This window comes from Vombatus ursinus, unplaced genomic scaffold (genome assembly GCF_900497805.2).
Source record: "Vombatus ursinus unplaced genomic scaffold, bare-nosed wombat genome assembly UNPS02014793.1, whole genome shotgun sequence".
Classification (NCBI taxonomy): Eukaryota; Metazoa; Chordata; class Mammalia; order Diprotodontia; family Vombatidae; genus Vombatus; species Vombatus ursinus.
This window is the reverse complement of record NW_020954571.1, coordinates 3,429,134-3,446,816: the sequence shown is the minus strand read 5'-3', so window position 1 is coordinate 3,446,816 and position 17,683 is coordinate 3,429,134. Positions and strand designations below refer to the sequence as shown.

The 17,683-nt window shown below is 40.1% G+C and overlaps 1 protein-coding gene across 2 annotated transcripts in view; it reads left to right on the top strand.

The window, feature by feature from the left end:
- Positions 1–17,683, top strand: part of COL5A1 (collagen type V alpha 1 chain) — a 303,659-nt gene that overhangs the window by 211,811 nt on the left and 74,165 nt on the right. For both annotated transcript variants that reach the window (XM_027869258.1, XM_027869257.1), the window contains exons 26-30: positions 351–395; positions 3,089–3,142; positions 9,885–9,929; positions 14,759–14,812; positions 16,896–17,003. In XM_027869258.1, coding sequence (XP_027725059.1) covers positions 351–395; positions 3,089–3,142; positions 9,885–9,929; positions 14,759–14,812; positions 16,896–17,003 — 306 coding nt within the window. The remainder of the gene's footprint in view (positions 1–350; positions 396–3,088; positions 3,143–9,884; positions 9,930–14,758; positions 14,813–16,895; positions 17,004–17,683) is intronic.

The following is a 17,683-nucleotide window of genomic DNA, read 5'->3' as shown; positions in this document are numbered from 1 at the left end:
ACAGCATAGTGACAGCCAGTCTAGGAAGCTGTGATATCTAGAGGTCAGAGGTCTGGTTTTTATTCTCCAGTTCTGCCATGGACTTGATTTGCTGGGTGAAACTTTGAGCAAATTGCTATTCTTGTCTATGCCCCAATTTGGTCATCCATAAAATATGTATTGGAGGGTGGTGCTGTGCTAGGACCACATTAAGAAATCCCTGTAGGATGGCTTGAGTTCTTTGGGGAAAAGAATGAAGAGACCCACAGAGAACATTGTTAATGTTGTAATAAGAGAGAAGAACCATGGACAAGTAGCACTTTCTAAGATAGTGGATAGAATAATTCAATGCTCATCTTTTCTGTCAACAGGGACATCCTGGCAAAGAAGGCCCTCCAGGGGAGAAAGGTGGTCAGGTGAGTATCTTTCTAAAATGCTTCAGTCTGATCTGGTACATATTTGTGCTGAAAGTCCCATCTAGTAAAAGATGGTACTCCTCGTTAGCTTCTCAGAAGACTGAGCAGGGCCAGAAGACCAACAAAGTCAATGTTATTTACAGCCCCATCTAAGTATACATACACTAGGTAAGGCAGGCTAGAGGTGGTGGGACTGGGGAGAGCCAGGTAGCATGAATTACCAGTGATCCTCAAGGCTTCCAGTCCAGCTAATCTGCATCTAAGCACTGCTCAATACATGGAGCCCACATTGTTTTCAGAATTTCACTTCACAGTGTGATCCTCATTCTTCTTTATGCAATATAATTATCCATGGTTACCATAAGAAGAGGGCTGAGCCTATGATTTCATTGATAGAGGAAACTCCCTTAACCAGTACAGCTTGGCACCTTCTCTGGAACTGATTGTTGCCTGCAGCACTGAAAGATTAGGTAACTTGCTCAGGGTGGCATAGCCTATATGTGTCAGAGGTGGCACTCAAGTCTTCCTGGCTCCAAGGCCAGCTCTCTATCCACTACACCAGGGTTGCTTCTCATGTGGGTGCCATACTCTCATGAGACTTGTACATCTATAACATTAGTATGACCCTTCAAATAAAAGGGGAAATTGTGCAAGAAGAGAGGGCAAAGGATGAAGAGGAAAAAAAAAGACTTCAAGTGAAAAAGATGCATTATTTGATAAGCTTGAAAGCTTGCTTAGTATAGCAGAAGAGATGGGATTAAAAGACATTTGTTGCATTATTACATTTTTAAAATACGGGAAATGGGGCTGCTTTTATGTTGAAAACAAACCACCCTTTGCACATAAATCTTGATAATTGGTGCAGTGTAGTTTTCACAGTTTCCGGTTAAGAGGAATCTCTTGGATGCATCCCCCACAAATGGCAAGGAGATGTAAAAAAGACTATAAAGTCAGATATTCTCCAAAAGCCAGCTGTCTCCCCCACGGTGTACAGTGATCCATGTCAAATAATATAGATGTTTTTGTGGGGGTGATAAAGGAGAAAAAAAAAAACATCGTTTGGATGCAGTTATTTCATGCAAGTTTCCCTTCCCCAACCTTTAAGCCACTTAAAGCATTTCCTTTCTTGCCCTCCAAGGACACAGTTCAAAACTAGCATCCCTAAGTTATCCAGTCTGACTTTTCAGGAAGCAGATCCATAGTTCCACTTTGTGCCCTGTTGGGTTGGAAAGGATTCATTAGTCTCTTTTACAAGAGCTTGGTCAATTGGCCTCATCTTCACCCTTGTAAGGCCTGGATATCATCCAGCATGGAGAAATAGCACCTAATCCATGACTAAGGCCTTTCCTCTAAGTGACAATCAACTATGTCTCTAGAATATCAATGCTATACTTAGCAATCTAGCAGATTTTTTAAAAAATATTTTTTGCAAACATTAGGCAATTTGCAGGTGTTGGGCTAAAGGTTATAACTTTCCCTGAATTATTGCCATAGCCTCAGAAAGTTACTAACAATCTTTAAAAATAAAGATTCCTCTTGGCTTAACCAAACATCACCAGGAACTCTGTGGAACCCTTGAATATTTACCTGTTTCCATTGAATTAAACTTTGATGTCACTGCCTGATGTAATAATTCTGGATCTTGTGTATGAGCTCTTTCTATTCTGTAAGGTGCTGATTGTCTTACACACTGAATGAGATTCCCAGCTATTGTTTTTTTTTGTTGTGGGTATGGTTGAACCCTGATTGATTGGGTTGACAGTGTCCTCTGCTGGATTGCCCACCATACTTGCTTAACGCCTTGGACGTGACCAGTGTTGTCCATTATTTTTTAGCTCTCTACATACGTGTGGGTGCAGTGGTTTTTGCAGTGGTTGTTGAAGTCAGGGACTCACTTGTGACCTTGTCACACAAGGGCTATGGGTGGGAGTCTACACTTTCTCCTGTTCTCTTTCTTCTTTCCCAATTCATTCATCCATTCATATGATGTCTCAGTTTACACCATAGCCATTCTCCCACATCTCCCCTCTTCTTAGCTGCACCCTCCTGTCAAAAACTTGCAGAGGGTAAAAAGAGAAACTAATGAATGACCCACTTGGATTGTCTTCATGTCATGCTGAAGGATTCCTCTGTTTTAGAGATGGGAAATGGGTAGAATTTTACCAACAGAGGTTCCATAGCTGGAAGAGAAATTTAGGAGAGGTCTGAATATATTATAAACAAAGGATGAGAGTGACTCAAACTCTGCACATAAAGAGTATGTAATAAATATTGACAAATTCTCTCAATGGAGGGGCAGCTACCCAGAGCGAGGAGAGTATTTAAAGATGAATCTCTAATAGACATGTGGCAACAAATGTCTTAAAACTTGGGATCTAAGGCAAGGTCATCCTTTGGTCTTAACAAAAGTATCTCACTCAAATACACTGGTAGTTCTTCATTAAAATTCTTTGCTGCAGAAATAAAATTTCTTTGTCTCACACTCTTCACTTGGTACTATTTTCTCATATGCTAACAAACCATTTGTACTTAGACCCATCATCTATCTAGGACAGTATGCTGATCTTTATTTGGCCTATCTGAAAGAGAATCCCTTCCTTTATATTGAGTCTTCAAGTTATCCAGAGTTATGAGGAACAGCTTGAATTGGAAATTGAAACAAAGCCTAATTGTTATTTTTCCTTTAATCCTAGGGCCCACCTGGTCCCCAGGGTCCAATTGGATATCCGGGCCCTCGAGGAGTCAAGGTAAAAACATTGCTCATAGCAGGAATTCTATATATGTTATTTCTCTCTCTTTTAAAATCTCTAATTTGGAACTTCGACCTTGGTAACTGGTTTTACAGAATCTTTCCATGATTAAGCCTTGCCCCAAACCCCAGACCCAACTTTTCTACACTTGCCACACCTGGTTAGATAGCTACCCTGGGAGAATGAGAATGATTAAATAATAATAATAATTAATACTAGCTGACATTTATACAGTACTTTTAAGATTTGTGAAGCTCTATATAAACATTACATCATTTGATGAGAAAGATTCTGATGTGAATCATGAATGGAGAGTCTAGGAATAAAAACTAATGTGGTTGGAGTGTGAAAAATCATCATTCAGGTTAGTCAGGCATCTGTCAACAGAATGAAGTCCTTTAGCCTTGAGCTGTTTCTGTGGGTAGATACAATTTGTCAGGCCCTCCTGTCAGCCTCGCAAATCCCTCTCAGACTGCAGAACTAAGGCTCGGGTGATCAACTTGGAACCATCTCCTGGTAAAGTATGGCAAAATGTCTTTGGAGGCATTTTCACATTTAAAGAGAAAATCAACACCTCTCGGAAAGTCTGGCCCAATCAGAGTTGTTAAGAGAGGGAGTTCAGTATGATCTGTGTCCATTTATCCAAAATTGTATTTCTGTGGTTTTAAAGGCCTCCAGAATCTTGTTAAACGAAGCACAGAGCACCACAGCAATATCCAAACACAAGTCCTGTGGTGTTTCATTAAAGCTAACTGCATCTTTTCAGAACTGTGTAATTTAATCTACAGCTATGCAGTTCTCTTTGGATGTTTATGTGCCGAGATCTGTGTATATGGTTGTACTCTCCAGTATTATGTGCAGGAGGGGTTTCATTCTCTGATAAAGTTGACCTAAAAGGCGTTTTTAAATTGGTAAGTATCTCATCTTTGAGGAAACAGACTGCCTTCTTCCCTCAGTGCTCATCTTTGTTTTAAAGAAAATATAGATAGTACTTGATAAATCAAGAATAGGGGCTGAGTCAAAATAGGCTTCAGACATGTACTCTCTGTGTGACCCTGGGCAAGTCACTTAACCTTGATTGCCTCCCTTCCTCCCAAAAAAAAGAATCGGGGCTGAGACTGGGCCTGTGATTCCTTTGGTAGAGAGGCCTTCCCAGTGTAGAAACTCTCCACCTCCTCTGGAACTTAGAGACTTGAAGAGCTGTCTTGAGCACTGAGAAGTTATTTACCCAGGGTTACACAGTCAGTATGTGTCAGGGCAGGACTTGAATCCAAATCTTCCTGGCTGTAAGGCCAGCTCTTTGTCTACTATGCCACACTATCTGTCAAGTCAGATTTATTTTAAAATTTTAATATGGTGTTTTATACTTTTTGTAGTACTTCTATATTCCTTGATGACCTCATTTTGTCCTCACAATGATAGAATGGGACAGGAATCATTGTCCCCATTTAATAGATAAGGAAACTGAGGTCCAAAGAAGTGAAATAACTTTCCCAAGGGTTTCACAGCAAATTAGTGGGACTAGAACCAGGATCTAGAATGCTTCTCAATTAAGCATTCTTTCCACTATAGTATATAGCTTCCCCAAAATCTTTTCTTTCCCCAAATCTTCTCCCTCAGCACGATTTAGCAAAAAGGAGTCCTGGATTTGAATGGTAGGACCCACATTTGAGGCCTGGCTCTGTTAGTTTGCTATATCTGTAACCTTAGACAAGTCACTTGACTTCCAGACCACCTAATGTCTATAAGATGAAAGAATTTGTCTTCAATTAGAGAATCTAGAGCTACAAGGAATCTCAGACATTATCTAGTTTAAGGTTCTGTGATGCCCCTCCTTCACGTCCCCCCACCCAATTTAGTTATTTATTTTTAACTGACGATGCTCCAGCCTAGACCAGTTCAGTGACTTGCCTAGGGTAATAAAGTGACATAGCTGAGATTTGAACCCAGACCCTCTGAGCCCAATTCGGTGCTCTTTCCACAGTACACTGCTGCTCCTCAGACCTTTAAATCCTACAATTCTCCACAGGAAGGGAAAATTAAATGCCTCTGTTCCTTTCCTCCAGCACCTCTCATTGGAATGAACTGCAGCAGTAATAAAGGTGATGGATTAGCAGGAAGATGACAATGAGAGCAGTATTATGTGTGTGGTGAAAAATCCTTGGCGTGAAGTTAAAACCATTTGCTGATAGCTCTGTGTTGTTAATTGAATACTTCTGTATTTTTAAGGGAAGAGAAAAGGAGATATTTGTCTTAAAAATTTCATGATAAATACTTTCATCTTGTCTCTCTGATCAGCGTCTATTCCTGACATAAGCATGAAAGGGATAGTGTTTCCATTTTTATTGCAAAGCCTAAAAGCTGAGGAATGGGGAGGGGTTCTTTAAAAAAAAGCATTCATCTTAGAAAGAAATGAGTTCTCAGAAAGAGAAACCCCTCTTGCATTACGAACACAGGCAATATGCACAGATTAATGAATTCCACGTGTGCAGAATAGAGGTGATGGCTAATAGTTATGACTAATGCCATAATTAGCATTTCTACAGGATGATACAGGGACATTCAAGGGAGGTCTACTTATTTTTAGTGGAATGCCCACACGGGCACTGGAGGAAATAGCTTCCTTTGCCTTTCATTAATTTCCAGCAGCATTCTCTTGACTTCTCCCTTTGTTGATTTAGAACCTGACACCCACCTGGGTTTGATCAGGATTTGCAGAGTATATTCCCCTGCATCTGAAGGGCTTGGCTCTTCATTGGGCTTCTAGGGGCTAGTTTGGGAAAAAGACCTGGATTAAAATGCCTGGAACATGGGTTATATTTGTAGTTCAATATCCCAGCTCACTGTGTGGTTGGCTTTAGCTGACTTGATTCTCTTCTCTGAGCCTCAGTTTCCTTATATGTAAAATGTAAGTGTTGGACTAAATAGTCTTTAATGTCTCTGAGGTTAAAGAATGAAAAATGCATGAAAAAGAAATGGATTGGTCTTCAGGAGGCCTGTGTTCTAGCCCCTGCTCTGTGTGACTACCACCATTGAGTGTGTGATCTGGAATAAGTCATATGGATGTTTTGCACTTTAGCTTGCTTATTTCTATAAAATGAGGGGCTAGAGTGACCTCTTCCAACCCCAAGATGCTTCTGGTCCTTCTATTCACCTAAAGTACTGAGTATGAAGTAGCATCTTAATGAATGCTTACTTGCTTGGATACTTGCAATATCATACATATTTGAGAAATGGAAGGACCTTTAGGTCCTTCATCTCTCATTCTATCAATGAGGAAACCAAGATGCAGAAAAGACAAATAACTTCTCTTGGGCCACATAAGTTAGTGGCAAGGCTAAGACTAATAATAACTCAGGTGATAGCTAGGTGATAGATAGATAGATAGATAGATAGATAGATAGATAGATAAGTATATGAGAGAGAGAGAGAGAGAGAGAGAGAGAGAGATCTAGACATAATCTAGCTCTGTCTTTAAGGTTTATAAAACCCTTTCTTTATAAACCCTATCAAGTAGGTGGTAATGCATGTATTATCATCCCAACATTACTTGTAAAGAAGCTGAGGTTCAGAGGGCTTGAGTAGAACCAGAATCATGGCCAATAAAGATAACGGCTGAGATTCAAACACAGGTTCCAGATATTGTTGTGATTTTCAGGAAGATGAGTTCTACCTACTAAAGACTAGTGAGCCTAGTGTTGAGCTCTCCCCAGAATTTCAAATAGATTATTAAAGGGATGACCTGTGGGCACTTAGAAAGGGAAATGATTATTCCTAGCAGCCAACCTAGGTTCTCTCCAGTCATGGTAGACTAAGCACATTTCCTTTTTGGACAGTTAGTCACTATACTGCTAGATTTGGAGAATCCGTAGACAGAGTATAGCTGGCTTTCACCAGGACACTTGTGCAGTCATATAATTTGTAGTGGAAAGAGCATCATATTTAAAGTCAGAGCACCTGGATTCAAATACAGGTTGCTACTTGTAACCTGCTACATTTTGATTTGGATCTTTTCTTCCCTGAGCCTCAGTTTCCTCATTTGTAAAATGAAAGCATTGAGCTAAAGGATCTCCAAGGCCCCTTCCAGCTCTGGAGCTATGTTCCTAAGACTGTACATGCAAGACTCTTTCTACTGCAACACCTCCCATCTCTGTTAGTTCTACTGTACGTGCTTTGTGAAGATGATTTCTGTTTGGTATAAATATCCATCCACATGCTTGCATCTCCCTGGATTAACTCTGTGCAGTAGAGGTTAAAGTCAGCCATCTCCTTACATTTAAAATTAAACTCCATATAAATAGTTTTGAACACAGTATTCCCATATTTCTTGAATCAGATTCAAATCCTTTATAATTCCTTCGGCAACTTTTCCTCTTAGCATCAGAGGTAATGAATCAAATCTGAGACTTACCTCTGTGTTGAACTCAATAAAAACCCAAAGAGGTAATAAAATGTGTAAGAATCCCTCCTAAGAATTGATCTAGAATCTTTGGTGCACAGACAAAAATACCTTTGTAGGTTGTAGTCTGTCCTTTGGACCTGAAAAAAAAAAGTCCTTTTAAGTCCTAGTCTGTCCTTTGAACAGGTGACTAACATTGTTGGGGTGTTGGAAAAGGGATCCCCTGGATTCTTTCACTTAGATTATATGTAGATGCCTTCCCCCTTGTTTATTTTATTTTTTCTCTATTTTTGGTTCAATATCCCATCATTGGTTCATTTTGAGATAATCTATGCTAGGGGACTCATTTTCCTCACCTAGAGTATCATTTGGCCTTTTCCAATAATGTTTGGAGGGGGCTATGCTATTTCTGTAACAATCTCACAATACCAGGTGCAGTTCAATAGAAGGCTAATGGTTTGACCCATATTAACATAATTAATGTCAGCCTACATTAATAATAGCCATTGCTAAGCTACCTTTTCCACCCATGGTGTCTGTGGATTGATACGAGGGCTCCATTTCCCCTTAGCATCTCTTTGCTGTGTGTGCCAGGAATCTTGGTGTCGGCCGCATTTCTATCAGAGTTAAAGGTTTGGGTACCTAGTACGGCTTAATAGTAAACAAGGCAGCTTGAAAGGAGGAGGGGAGTGCCAGACAGCACTTGACTGTGTGTCTCCTTTCCTAAGACTGGTAATAAGGACTTCAGGATAATTACATACTTTATCCTCTATTTAGTTCTTAGTCTCTCCCTGCCCGCCCAGAGGTTGATTAAATGCTGGTGTGCTTACAGATGTCAGAATTTACTGTCACTTCAGGCTGCTGCCTCCACTCCCCATATGACAGGTTCACTGAATGCAGCCCTGGGTTCTTGCAGATCCAGCCTCCCAGGCTTCTCACAGCCTCAGGGGCAGAAATGAGGTCACTACCAGCTTGAGACTCTTGGCTCAAGGTTTGGAGCCAAATGGGCTCAGGAAACCTCTTGCCACAAGAGGGCACTTGAAAAACCATCTTTCTTGCAGAGAGAAGTGTGGCTGTGCCAAGCCATCCACCCTGCTGGGTTTCTGTTACGAACATTAATTTGGAGGGTGCGGCCCTGCTTTCCCTGGAGTGGGGATTCAACACAGAGGATGACTTGAAAAAGCTTTTAATACATGATCAATTTATTTAGCTTGATACTGCCTGGGCTGGGAATGCAAGGTGGGAAGTCATTAGCTGTCAGGTGGCAGATTAGTGTGAAGACCAGCCATAAAATTAACATGTGCCCAATGTCTAAGGAAATCAGGCAGTGGTCCCAAGGAAAATATAGAACTTCAGCTTCAGCTTGATAGTTTATTAATTCCATTCTTCATCCTCCCCCCATGTCCAATCAGGTCAGTATCTTTCCATTATATAGTACCATTTCTTAACCACTGCAGAGGCTCCTAGAGATCCTCTGGTCCAACTTTCTCATTTGATAAATGGGAAAACTGGGTCTAGAGATATAAAATACCTTGCCTAAGATCACTTATTTGTTAGTAGTCTCACAGATAATAGATCCTAAGTTTCTGGACTCCCAGCTCAGTGATCATAGGTTCATATCTTTCTTTTTAAATGGTTTATTGATGGTCTTAAAAAATCATTGGAGCAGCTAGGTAGCACAGTGGATGGAGCACTGGCCCTTAAGTCAGGAGGACCTGAGTTCAAATCCGGTCTCAGACACATAACACTCACTAGCTGTGCGACTTTGGGCAAGTCACTTAACCCCAATTGCCTCACGAAAAAAAAATCATTGCTACTTCCAAGTGACCCTCCCCCACCTCCATTCCCCAAGTAAACTCTTTTAGCAAATTATTTTAGTCAAGCAAAATAAACCAACATATTGTCCATATCTGAAAATGTGTGCCCCATTCCACCACTATATAGTAGTGAACTGTAGTCCACCTCTTCTCTGTCAGGTGAGAAGCACTTTCAGCCATCTTTCCCTTTCAGTGATGACAAGTCTCATGGTTATCCTCTAGATTACTCCATAATAATGCCCCTTTTTCTGCATGATTTCAAGGTTAGTTTAGGAAAACTATATTACAGGTGACCTCAGAGAGCCTCATGTCCAAGGAAACACCTTTCCTAGAGGGTAGAATAGAGCAGGAATGATATTTGCCTTGTGTAAACCTGGACACATCTTACAGGCAACTAAGAGATCAATGGATTCCCAGAACCCTGGGGCTTTGTCATAAGTCTAAGATCTTTGCATTATACAATGTCTATTAATGTGTATTAAGGAATAAAATTTATGATGTCTTCCTCTTCTTTTCTGCATAGGGGGCAGATGGCATCCGTGGTTTGAAAGGCACCAAGGGTGAAAAGGTGAGTATCTATTTTTTTTTTTTGGAAAGCATTTCAGCAAGCCAAGGTGAATTGTCCTCTGGTTCATGAGATCTACCCAAATGTTTGGGTCTTTGTTTAGAAGAGCATCACTGGGCCATACTGGATTTTGGTTTTCCAGGATTTTGAAGGGAACTGATTTCAATCTGGGTGGATATTGTTCCTGGACAGAAAAAATAAAAAGAAGAATGTCTCTATGGTTTGTAAAGAACTCTACTTACATTATCTCATTTAAGATGAACACTGACCCCCCCCTCCCCAGACCCCAGGGATTAAATGCTGTGGGCATTATCGTCCTCGTTTTACAGATAAGGAAACAGAGGCACATAAAGAATGTCAGGGCTGAGAGTTGAACTCAAGTCTTCTTAACTCCAAGTCCAGCACTATGCAGCATATTTCATTCCTTCCCAAAGAAGAAAGGGCTATTCATGTGAGTGACTGACTGGAAGTGTTCTGCAGAAGTCCAGAGGTGACCTGAGAAGTGTTCTTTTTCCTCAGTCTGACCCCAGAGCTTGTCAAATGTAAAGTTCTCACTGCCACAAGGCCAGTTTGGAGGCCACTGGCGTCAGTAAGAAGGAAGCCTTTGAGACAAGCACGATAAAGTGCACCGGTAATATCAGGTGCTACTTGGTGATACCATAATTTTGTTTATAGTTAAACTCTGTGTTGTGCTGGTAAAGGTTTAACAACTGGCTCTCCAAGCATACATGACACCCTTTTCAGTTTAATCTGCATCATTGCTTTATCAATTTAAGTCTAGACAGTCGAGAAATCAATAAATTAAATCCTGATTTGTGGCGTTTGCTGTTTTCTAAGGAGTAAATGCCCACACTTGAAGCGTAACAACTGGCCCACTAGTTTGAGTTGTCTCCAGCACATCTTTGGTTAAACTCCTGTCTTCCACTACCCTGACATCTTCAGAAATTTGCATTCTTCAATCTACTTCACATCAAAAGGCTGGAAGGGACATTAACAATGAATTATCTTGTCTCACCCCATCATGAAGAAAAGTGAGACCCAGGAAAGTAAAGTGATTCACGTGATCAAACGCAGCCTCAAACACTTAGTAGCTGTGTGAACCTGAGAGAGTCACTTAACCTTCTTTGCTCAGTTTCTTCATCTGTACAATGAGTTGGAAAAGGAAATGGCAAACCACTCTAGTATCTTCACCAAGAAAACCCCAAATGGGGTCACAAAGAGTCAGACATGATTGAAATGACTGAATAAAAACAACAACAAAGACCCGAAGTATTAGAATAAAATATGATAATAGCTTAAAGCTAGAAAGTACCTTGGGTGTCATTTAGTCTAGCCCTTCTACTTGATGTATTAGGAAAATGGAACAAAGAGAGAAAGGACCATTTGCCCAGCATTACAGAGCCAGTAAATGGCAGAACTACAATTTGAACTCAGGCCCTTTGATTTCAGATCTAGTGGCTGTTCCACCATACCCTTATGTTTCTATAGAACAATGAGAATTAAAACTCTCCTGAAGATGACTTAAGGTTTCTTAGAAGCTTCAGAACACACAGCCCCCAACACATTAAAATTTAATTGGAAAATATTTCATAAAATAAATAAAAATACAATAGTACATAGATAATGTTAATATGCGGTTTTCTAAGGCAAGTTGCTGCCCATAGAGATCCTTATGTGGGTTAGTGACCCCATTTGGCTCAATTTCTTTTGGAGTTTGACACCACTGACCTAGGGTCATGGTGGTAGTAATCTGCTGAATTGCCATTCTAGACCTCTAGTTAAACCAGCTTTCCTGTGTAACTTTTGCTACATGCTTCTAAGGTACCCACCATACCTGCCAAGACCTGGAAGAGGCCCCTCTCAAAAAGTGCCCCTTAGAACCTGTTTTTATTATTTCACTAGTCTGATTTCTTAACCTTTAACTTTTCCCCTCTTTTTCTGAAATGTATGAGATTAAATATCCCCTTCCATAGATGTAAGTAAGCTATATGACCCTAAGTGAGCTATTTAACCTCTTTGGGCACTAGGCAACTCTTCTAAGCCTATAAATTGTAGGGGGGATGGCTGGTTTCTTCCTGAGGAGTTCCTTAAATCAATGAAAGCATGGGTCTGGATGAATAGAAAGCCCAGCAATAATGGAAGTGCTTTATAAAGGTACCTGTTAAGTGTAGACTTGGATAATAAACATTTCATAGCAGACCAACTATTTATAGAGAAAAGGGAACAAAAAAGGCAATAGTACACTTCTATCTTCCCCTAAATATCTCTGTTTTCCAATGGTGGATCTGCCACAGAGAACATTGCGATCCTCTTAAGGGAAAGGCAAGGGAATAAGTATTTTTGGACTAGCACCTCCGGTGTAAGGGCTTTCGGAGCCTTTTTCAGGGCTGCTCATCCACTTTTGGCATCTATTTGGCCCTCAACTGTCACCCAGGGCTCCAAAAAAGCTGTAGTGTGCACAGTGGCCACATCCCAATAAAATTGTCCTGGTAGATGGGCTAAACTAGGTTGAGAGTAACTGACAGGTCTCTAACCCACTGGTGAGTTAGAAGGATGTCTAGCCCATACATGTGAAGACTTCCCCCAGTGGAATAGACAAAACGTGTTCCAATGGCCAGGAAGGTGGCTGAAGCAGGCAATGTTGAGTTTGGTGAGACATTAAAGACACAAAAGTCATCCACCGTATCCCTGTCCGTCACCAGCCATCTTGACTTTTGTCTTGCCACTGGACTTTGATCACTCTGGAATTGAAAGTGAGTCTGATGACTTTGTGCAACTCTGCATCTCTTAAACCCAATTTATGCACGAGTCAAAATATTACCTATCACATCATCACATCCTTGGTCCTCTTTGAAAATGAAGGAATTAAGGAACTGCTTAACCAAGTCCAAAGGTCTTTTCATGGATTTAAGCACATATTGACAACAGAGACTGTTTTATCTTAATGTTTTTAATTATAGACTTAACAATTATCAACAAATATTCCAATGTGCAAGAAGCAAATAAGAGAATTGTATAACAATCTGAATTTCTGCTTCATGCAGCTTGTTTTTTAAGTATACATTTATTTCATTTAACAAGATACTAACAAAATCATCCTGTTTATTTTTGCTCCCTTCTGAACTACTTTGGTTTTCTTCTGTGTATTTGTTAATGTTTTATTAATGCTGTTTTCTTTAAAAAAAACTTTTTTGCCCCTTTGTCACTACCCCCTAACTCATCCCCACCCCACTGAAAGAATATTTTTGTATCATTTGCATCCAGAACAGAGCCAGGCACATTATTTTTCATTGAGTCCTTTATTCAGCAAACATTTTTTTAACTCCTAAAGCAGAGGTTCTTAGTATTATGGATTTTATTTCATGCATTTACATACATTATTCTGAGAAGGGCTTTACCAGATCGCCAAAGGGGTCCATGAAACACACAAAAAGCCTAAGATCCCCTATCCTGAATTATGTAGAGAACACTTTGCTTGCTACTAGAAAACAAAGGTTACATGACATAGTCCCTGCCTGTATAGAATTAACAATTCTAAGGGCTAAAACACAAAGACAGATGACTTTTATGAAACCATTATACCATAAGCACATGGTATGCACATAATCTGATTAATTGGTCTAAATTGAATATTAACATTGGCACATTTACCAGAAAGACATGTTTGTACTTATTGTTTGAAATGGTACCTCGTGGGTTCAGCTCTGAAAGCTTCATTTCTGAGGAATTATTGCCACTATCCTCTGGGCTTTATTGAAGTAGAGTGTGAAATAGTTCTGGAGAGGGAAAAATAGACTCTACAGTGCTCCAGAATAATTTGTGGCTGTTACTGATAAGTTGCCAGCATTTATACGGATGTCAGAGACATCGGTCCTGGCAGGGGACACACTGCTAGTTGGTGACAGCAGTGCCCTCATCATTTCATCAAGAATTATGTTATTCCTTGACATATGAGCTCCCCAAGTCGGGACCTTGAACATTTACAACTTGGCTTGGTTTCAGGGGCTGGGTATTTTTCTAAAGGCCTCCTCCTCTTAGTCCTTGGTGAGTGTACAAATAGAATAGAGAGCTAAAGAACTCCTCTTCCTTATAATGGGAATAAAAATTGTATGCCCAGCTCTCTATCTGTGAAAATACAGCCACCCTCACAGCTAGCTTTTTTAGAGGGCTCCCTATTTGACATTCCCTTGTTAGGGAATGTGCAGGCCAGACTAAAAGGGGATCTAAGATAATGCCACCTTTTATCAATAAGGAGAATTAAGAGCATCTGATGTCACTTTAGAGTAGTATTACCAACTATTTCATTTTCTCTGGGAATGTTCAAGACTATTTCAAGGAGTTCCTAACTTCAAAACACAGGGGGAAAATAGATAAATAGATAGATAAATAGATGTGGAAATACATATAGATATATGTGCATATATATATATATATTTATATTTGTATATATACAATAGGTATATATAGAAATATATGTGTGTATATATATTTATATTTGCATATATACAATAGATACAGAAATATATGGATACAGATATATGTGTATATATATATTTATATTTGTATACAAATGTATATTTATATTTGTAGACAAAAGTCTAACCATCCTGGTCCTCCTATGAAATACTTTAAAACTGGGGTGGATGATGATGAAGTATAAGTTGATGGACTCAGGGTGCATAATGAAACATATCTGAGTAAGGATTGCATTAGCTTTGAATTTATATAAGTAGCACATAATCATCCATACTAGTGAACTGGATACAACCGCATTGCACATGTCTCTACGTCCATCCTTACATATGTATTTTTTTTCCTTTTGCATTATTCAGGGTGAAGATGGCTTTCCTGGATTTAAAGGTGACATGGGCATTAAGGGAGACCGAGTGAGTATTTAGAGCCTGCCATATCTTCTCTTTGGCAGTCTGGAGAGTTTAGAAGTACAGTCTTTATGTATGTAGCTGTAAAATCCCAGGACCGTCTTTGGGATGAGGGAGAATGACAGAATGCCAGAGCAGAAAGGAACCTTCAGTAGAATCAAACCATCACTCCAATTCCCTTCATTTTACAGATGAGGAAAACTGCACAATGCAGGGAAGTTACTTGCCCAAGTTGGTGGCGGAGTTTGGACTAGAACCAGGTCTCCTGGCTGCTAGTGCCCTTTCCACCACTCCAGGCAGGTGTAACTTTCCATGCTGAGTCCTTGAATCCATAGCAACTATTTTCTAGGACTTGCAAATAGCCTTGTGTTCTGTCATTCACTGTTGGGAAATGAAGGAAAGAAGTTGTAACAACCCACCTTGCTCTTGTAATGAATATTTCAGCTCTGCTACAGATGAAGACAGGCTTTGCTGAGGGAATATAGGGTTCAGTGGCCCGCACACACACACAACACAGAGCCACCAGGCTGTGCTCTAATACATATGAGGAGAGGGTAATGCAAATGAACCAGAAAGCTGTCTCAAGTCAGATTCCTATCTAGAGCAGCACAGGGCAAGCTGCCCTGGTGGGAGATCTTTGAAGTTTCCCTAATAACTTCAGAATGAATAGGCCACTGGGAAAAAGAGGAAGGAAGGAAAGTAGAGGAGAGAAAGAAAGGGAGAAAGAGAAAAAAAGGAAAACAAATGAATGAAAGAAAGAAAAAAAATAAATTTCTCTAAGATTACCAGTAGTCACAACAGCTGTAGAACACGCTTGTCCAGGAGGTTTTTTTCAAGAGATAATTCAATGAGGAAGTAGCTTTTTAATCTGTTTCACCTCAGTCTGACAGGCAATAGACAAACACTATAGCTATGGGTGTACACACACACACACATATACATACATATACATATATATATATATATATATATATATATATAGGACTAGGTAAATAAAGGAATCTGTACCTCATATTAAATAATTACATCCATGATACACAAACTGGAAATAGCATAGCAATTCTGGAACTTTCCTCAGAGGCCAGGGTTCCTGAAATACTACATTGGTTCTCATCCTTATAATCCCTTGTAGCTACCTATGTACATATCAACTTGACATGAAAATTCTGGTATGTTATTCCCTTTTGAAGATTAAGTGCATCTATTTGGAACTCAGGTTGCTCTGAAAGAGATTATAAAAAATACATACTCAAAGGAAAGGGCCAACCCTTATTTACCATTAACAAAATTCTTTATTTGGGCTTTGGTTTTTTTTTTTTTTTGAGTATGAATGTGGAAATAAAATAGGCCTGCTTGGGGATAATGGGTTATTTGAGACTCCAGTAGGACCCAAGAAATCGTGAATAAGTAAGTCATTGCCTTTTTTTCCCATGCCATATGCTTTGTTGTTATAGTTTGTGAGTTATTTTTTTGCAGCTGTTTTACAGATGCCCTAATAAAAAAAAAACTCAGGGGAGATCCCATTAACAGGCAGGCCATTTCTAACCATTTTCTAAGGATGAGCCTGAATTGTTCACACCTTATAGAGTTTCTGAGCAAGAAAATAGTTCCTTCCCATATTCCCTTGCTAGAGGTTACTTGGAAGATTCTGAAGTATTTCTGGAAGAATGAATTGAGCACAGCCATTGTGAACCCAAGTTATTTTAGCCAAGAGGCACTAGATTTAGAGGAGATAATTGAGGTGTAAGATCCCACAAGCCTGAGGAAAATAGCAACTTAACCTCCATGCAATGAGTCCAACATAGCTGACTGAATGCAGGCCTATAATTTACCACACAATAGCTCCATTTTGCCCGTAACAATGGAAACCTGTCATCTGCTCCATCGAGGCAGGAGGCAGAATGCAAGCCAAAGTGTTACTTTCTATGAGGTGCTCAATAGCTCCCATTTCCTATTTTAGATACTGAGCAAGACAGGGGCAATGGGAGATGGGATGTTTTATGGAGGAGAAAAGGGGCTGAGGAAGGAGAAATATTTTTCTGTGTCATCCTCACCTTTGATCTCTTTTGTTCGTTTATTTTATTCATAGGGTGAGATTGGGCCACCTGGACCTAGAGGAGAAGATGGCCCAGAAGGCCCAAAAGGTCGTGGTGGTCCTAATGGGGACCCAGGTCCCCTTGGTCCTGCCGGAGAAAAGGTAAATCTTAGTTGGGAAGGGTTGGTGAGAATAGCTCGGGAAAGAGTCTTTATCTTTGTCCCAGTTTGAACTCAGGAAGACTCAGGAGCACTGCTGTATCAGACACATTCCTCCTCACCTCTCTATTTATATCTACTTCTCAGAGTTGTTTGCTATGGCTCAAACTAGCAAGTAGATCTAGCTCTAATTTCTGATTCAAATTCCTTTTCCACACAATTCTTAATTCTCTCTCCATTACATTCTGAACTTCGGGGGATTGATTGATGCGCTTTTGAGGCTGTCTCTGGGCACTTAAGTTCAGGCCCCTCACTCCCCATCATGGATTATTGCAACAGCCTCACAATTAACCTTTCTAGCTCCAGTATCTTATGACTATAGGCCATTCTCCACGCTGTTACCAAAGTGACTTGAGCACAGGTCTGTTCCTTTCCCAATTAATTAACTTCAGAGGCCCTTTATTACCTCTGATAAAATATCAAGTTCTCTATTTAACTTTTAAAGTACTTCACAACCTGCCCCAACCTATCTTTCCAACCTTATTGAACATTACATCCCTTCCTGTACACCAGGAGCCAAACATACTAAACAGCACATTTCTCATTGCTGTGCCTTTGCCCTGGCTATCCCCCATGCCTGGCATGCACTTCTTCCATGCCTCTGCCTCTTCAAAACTCTGGTTT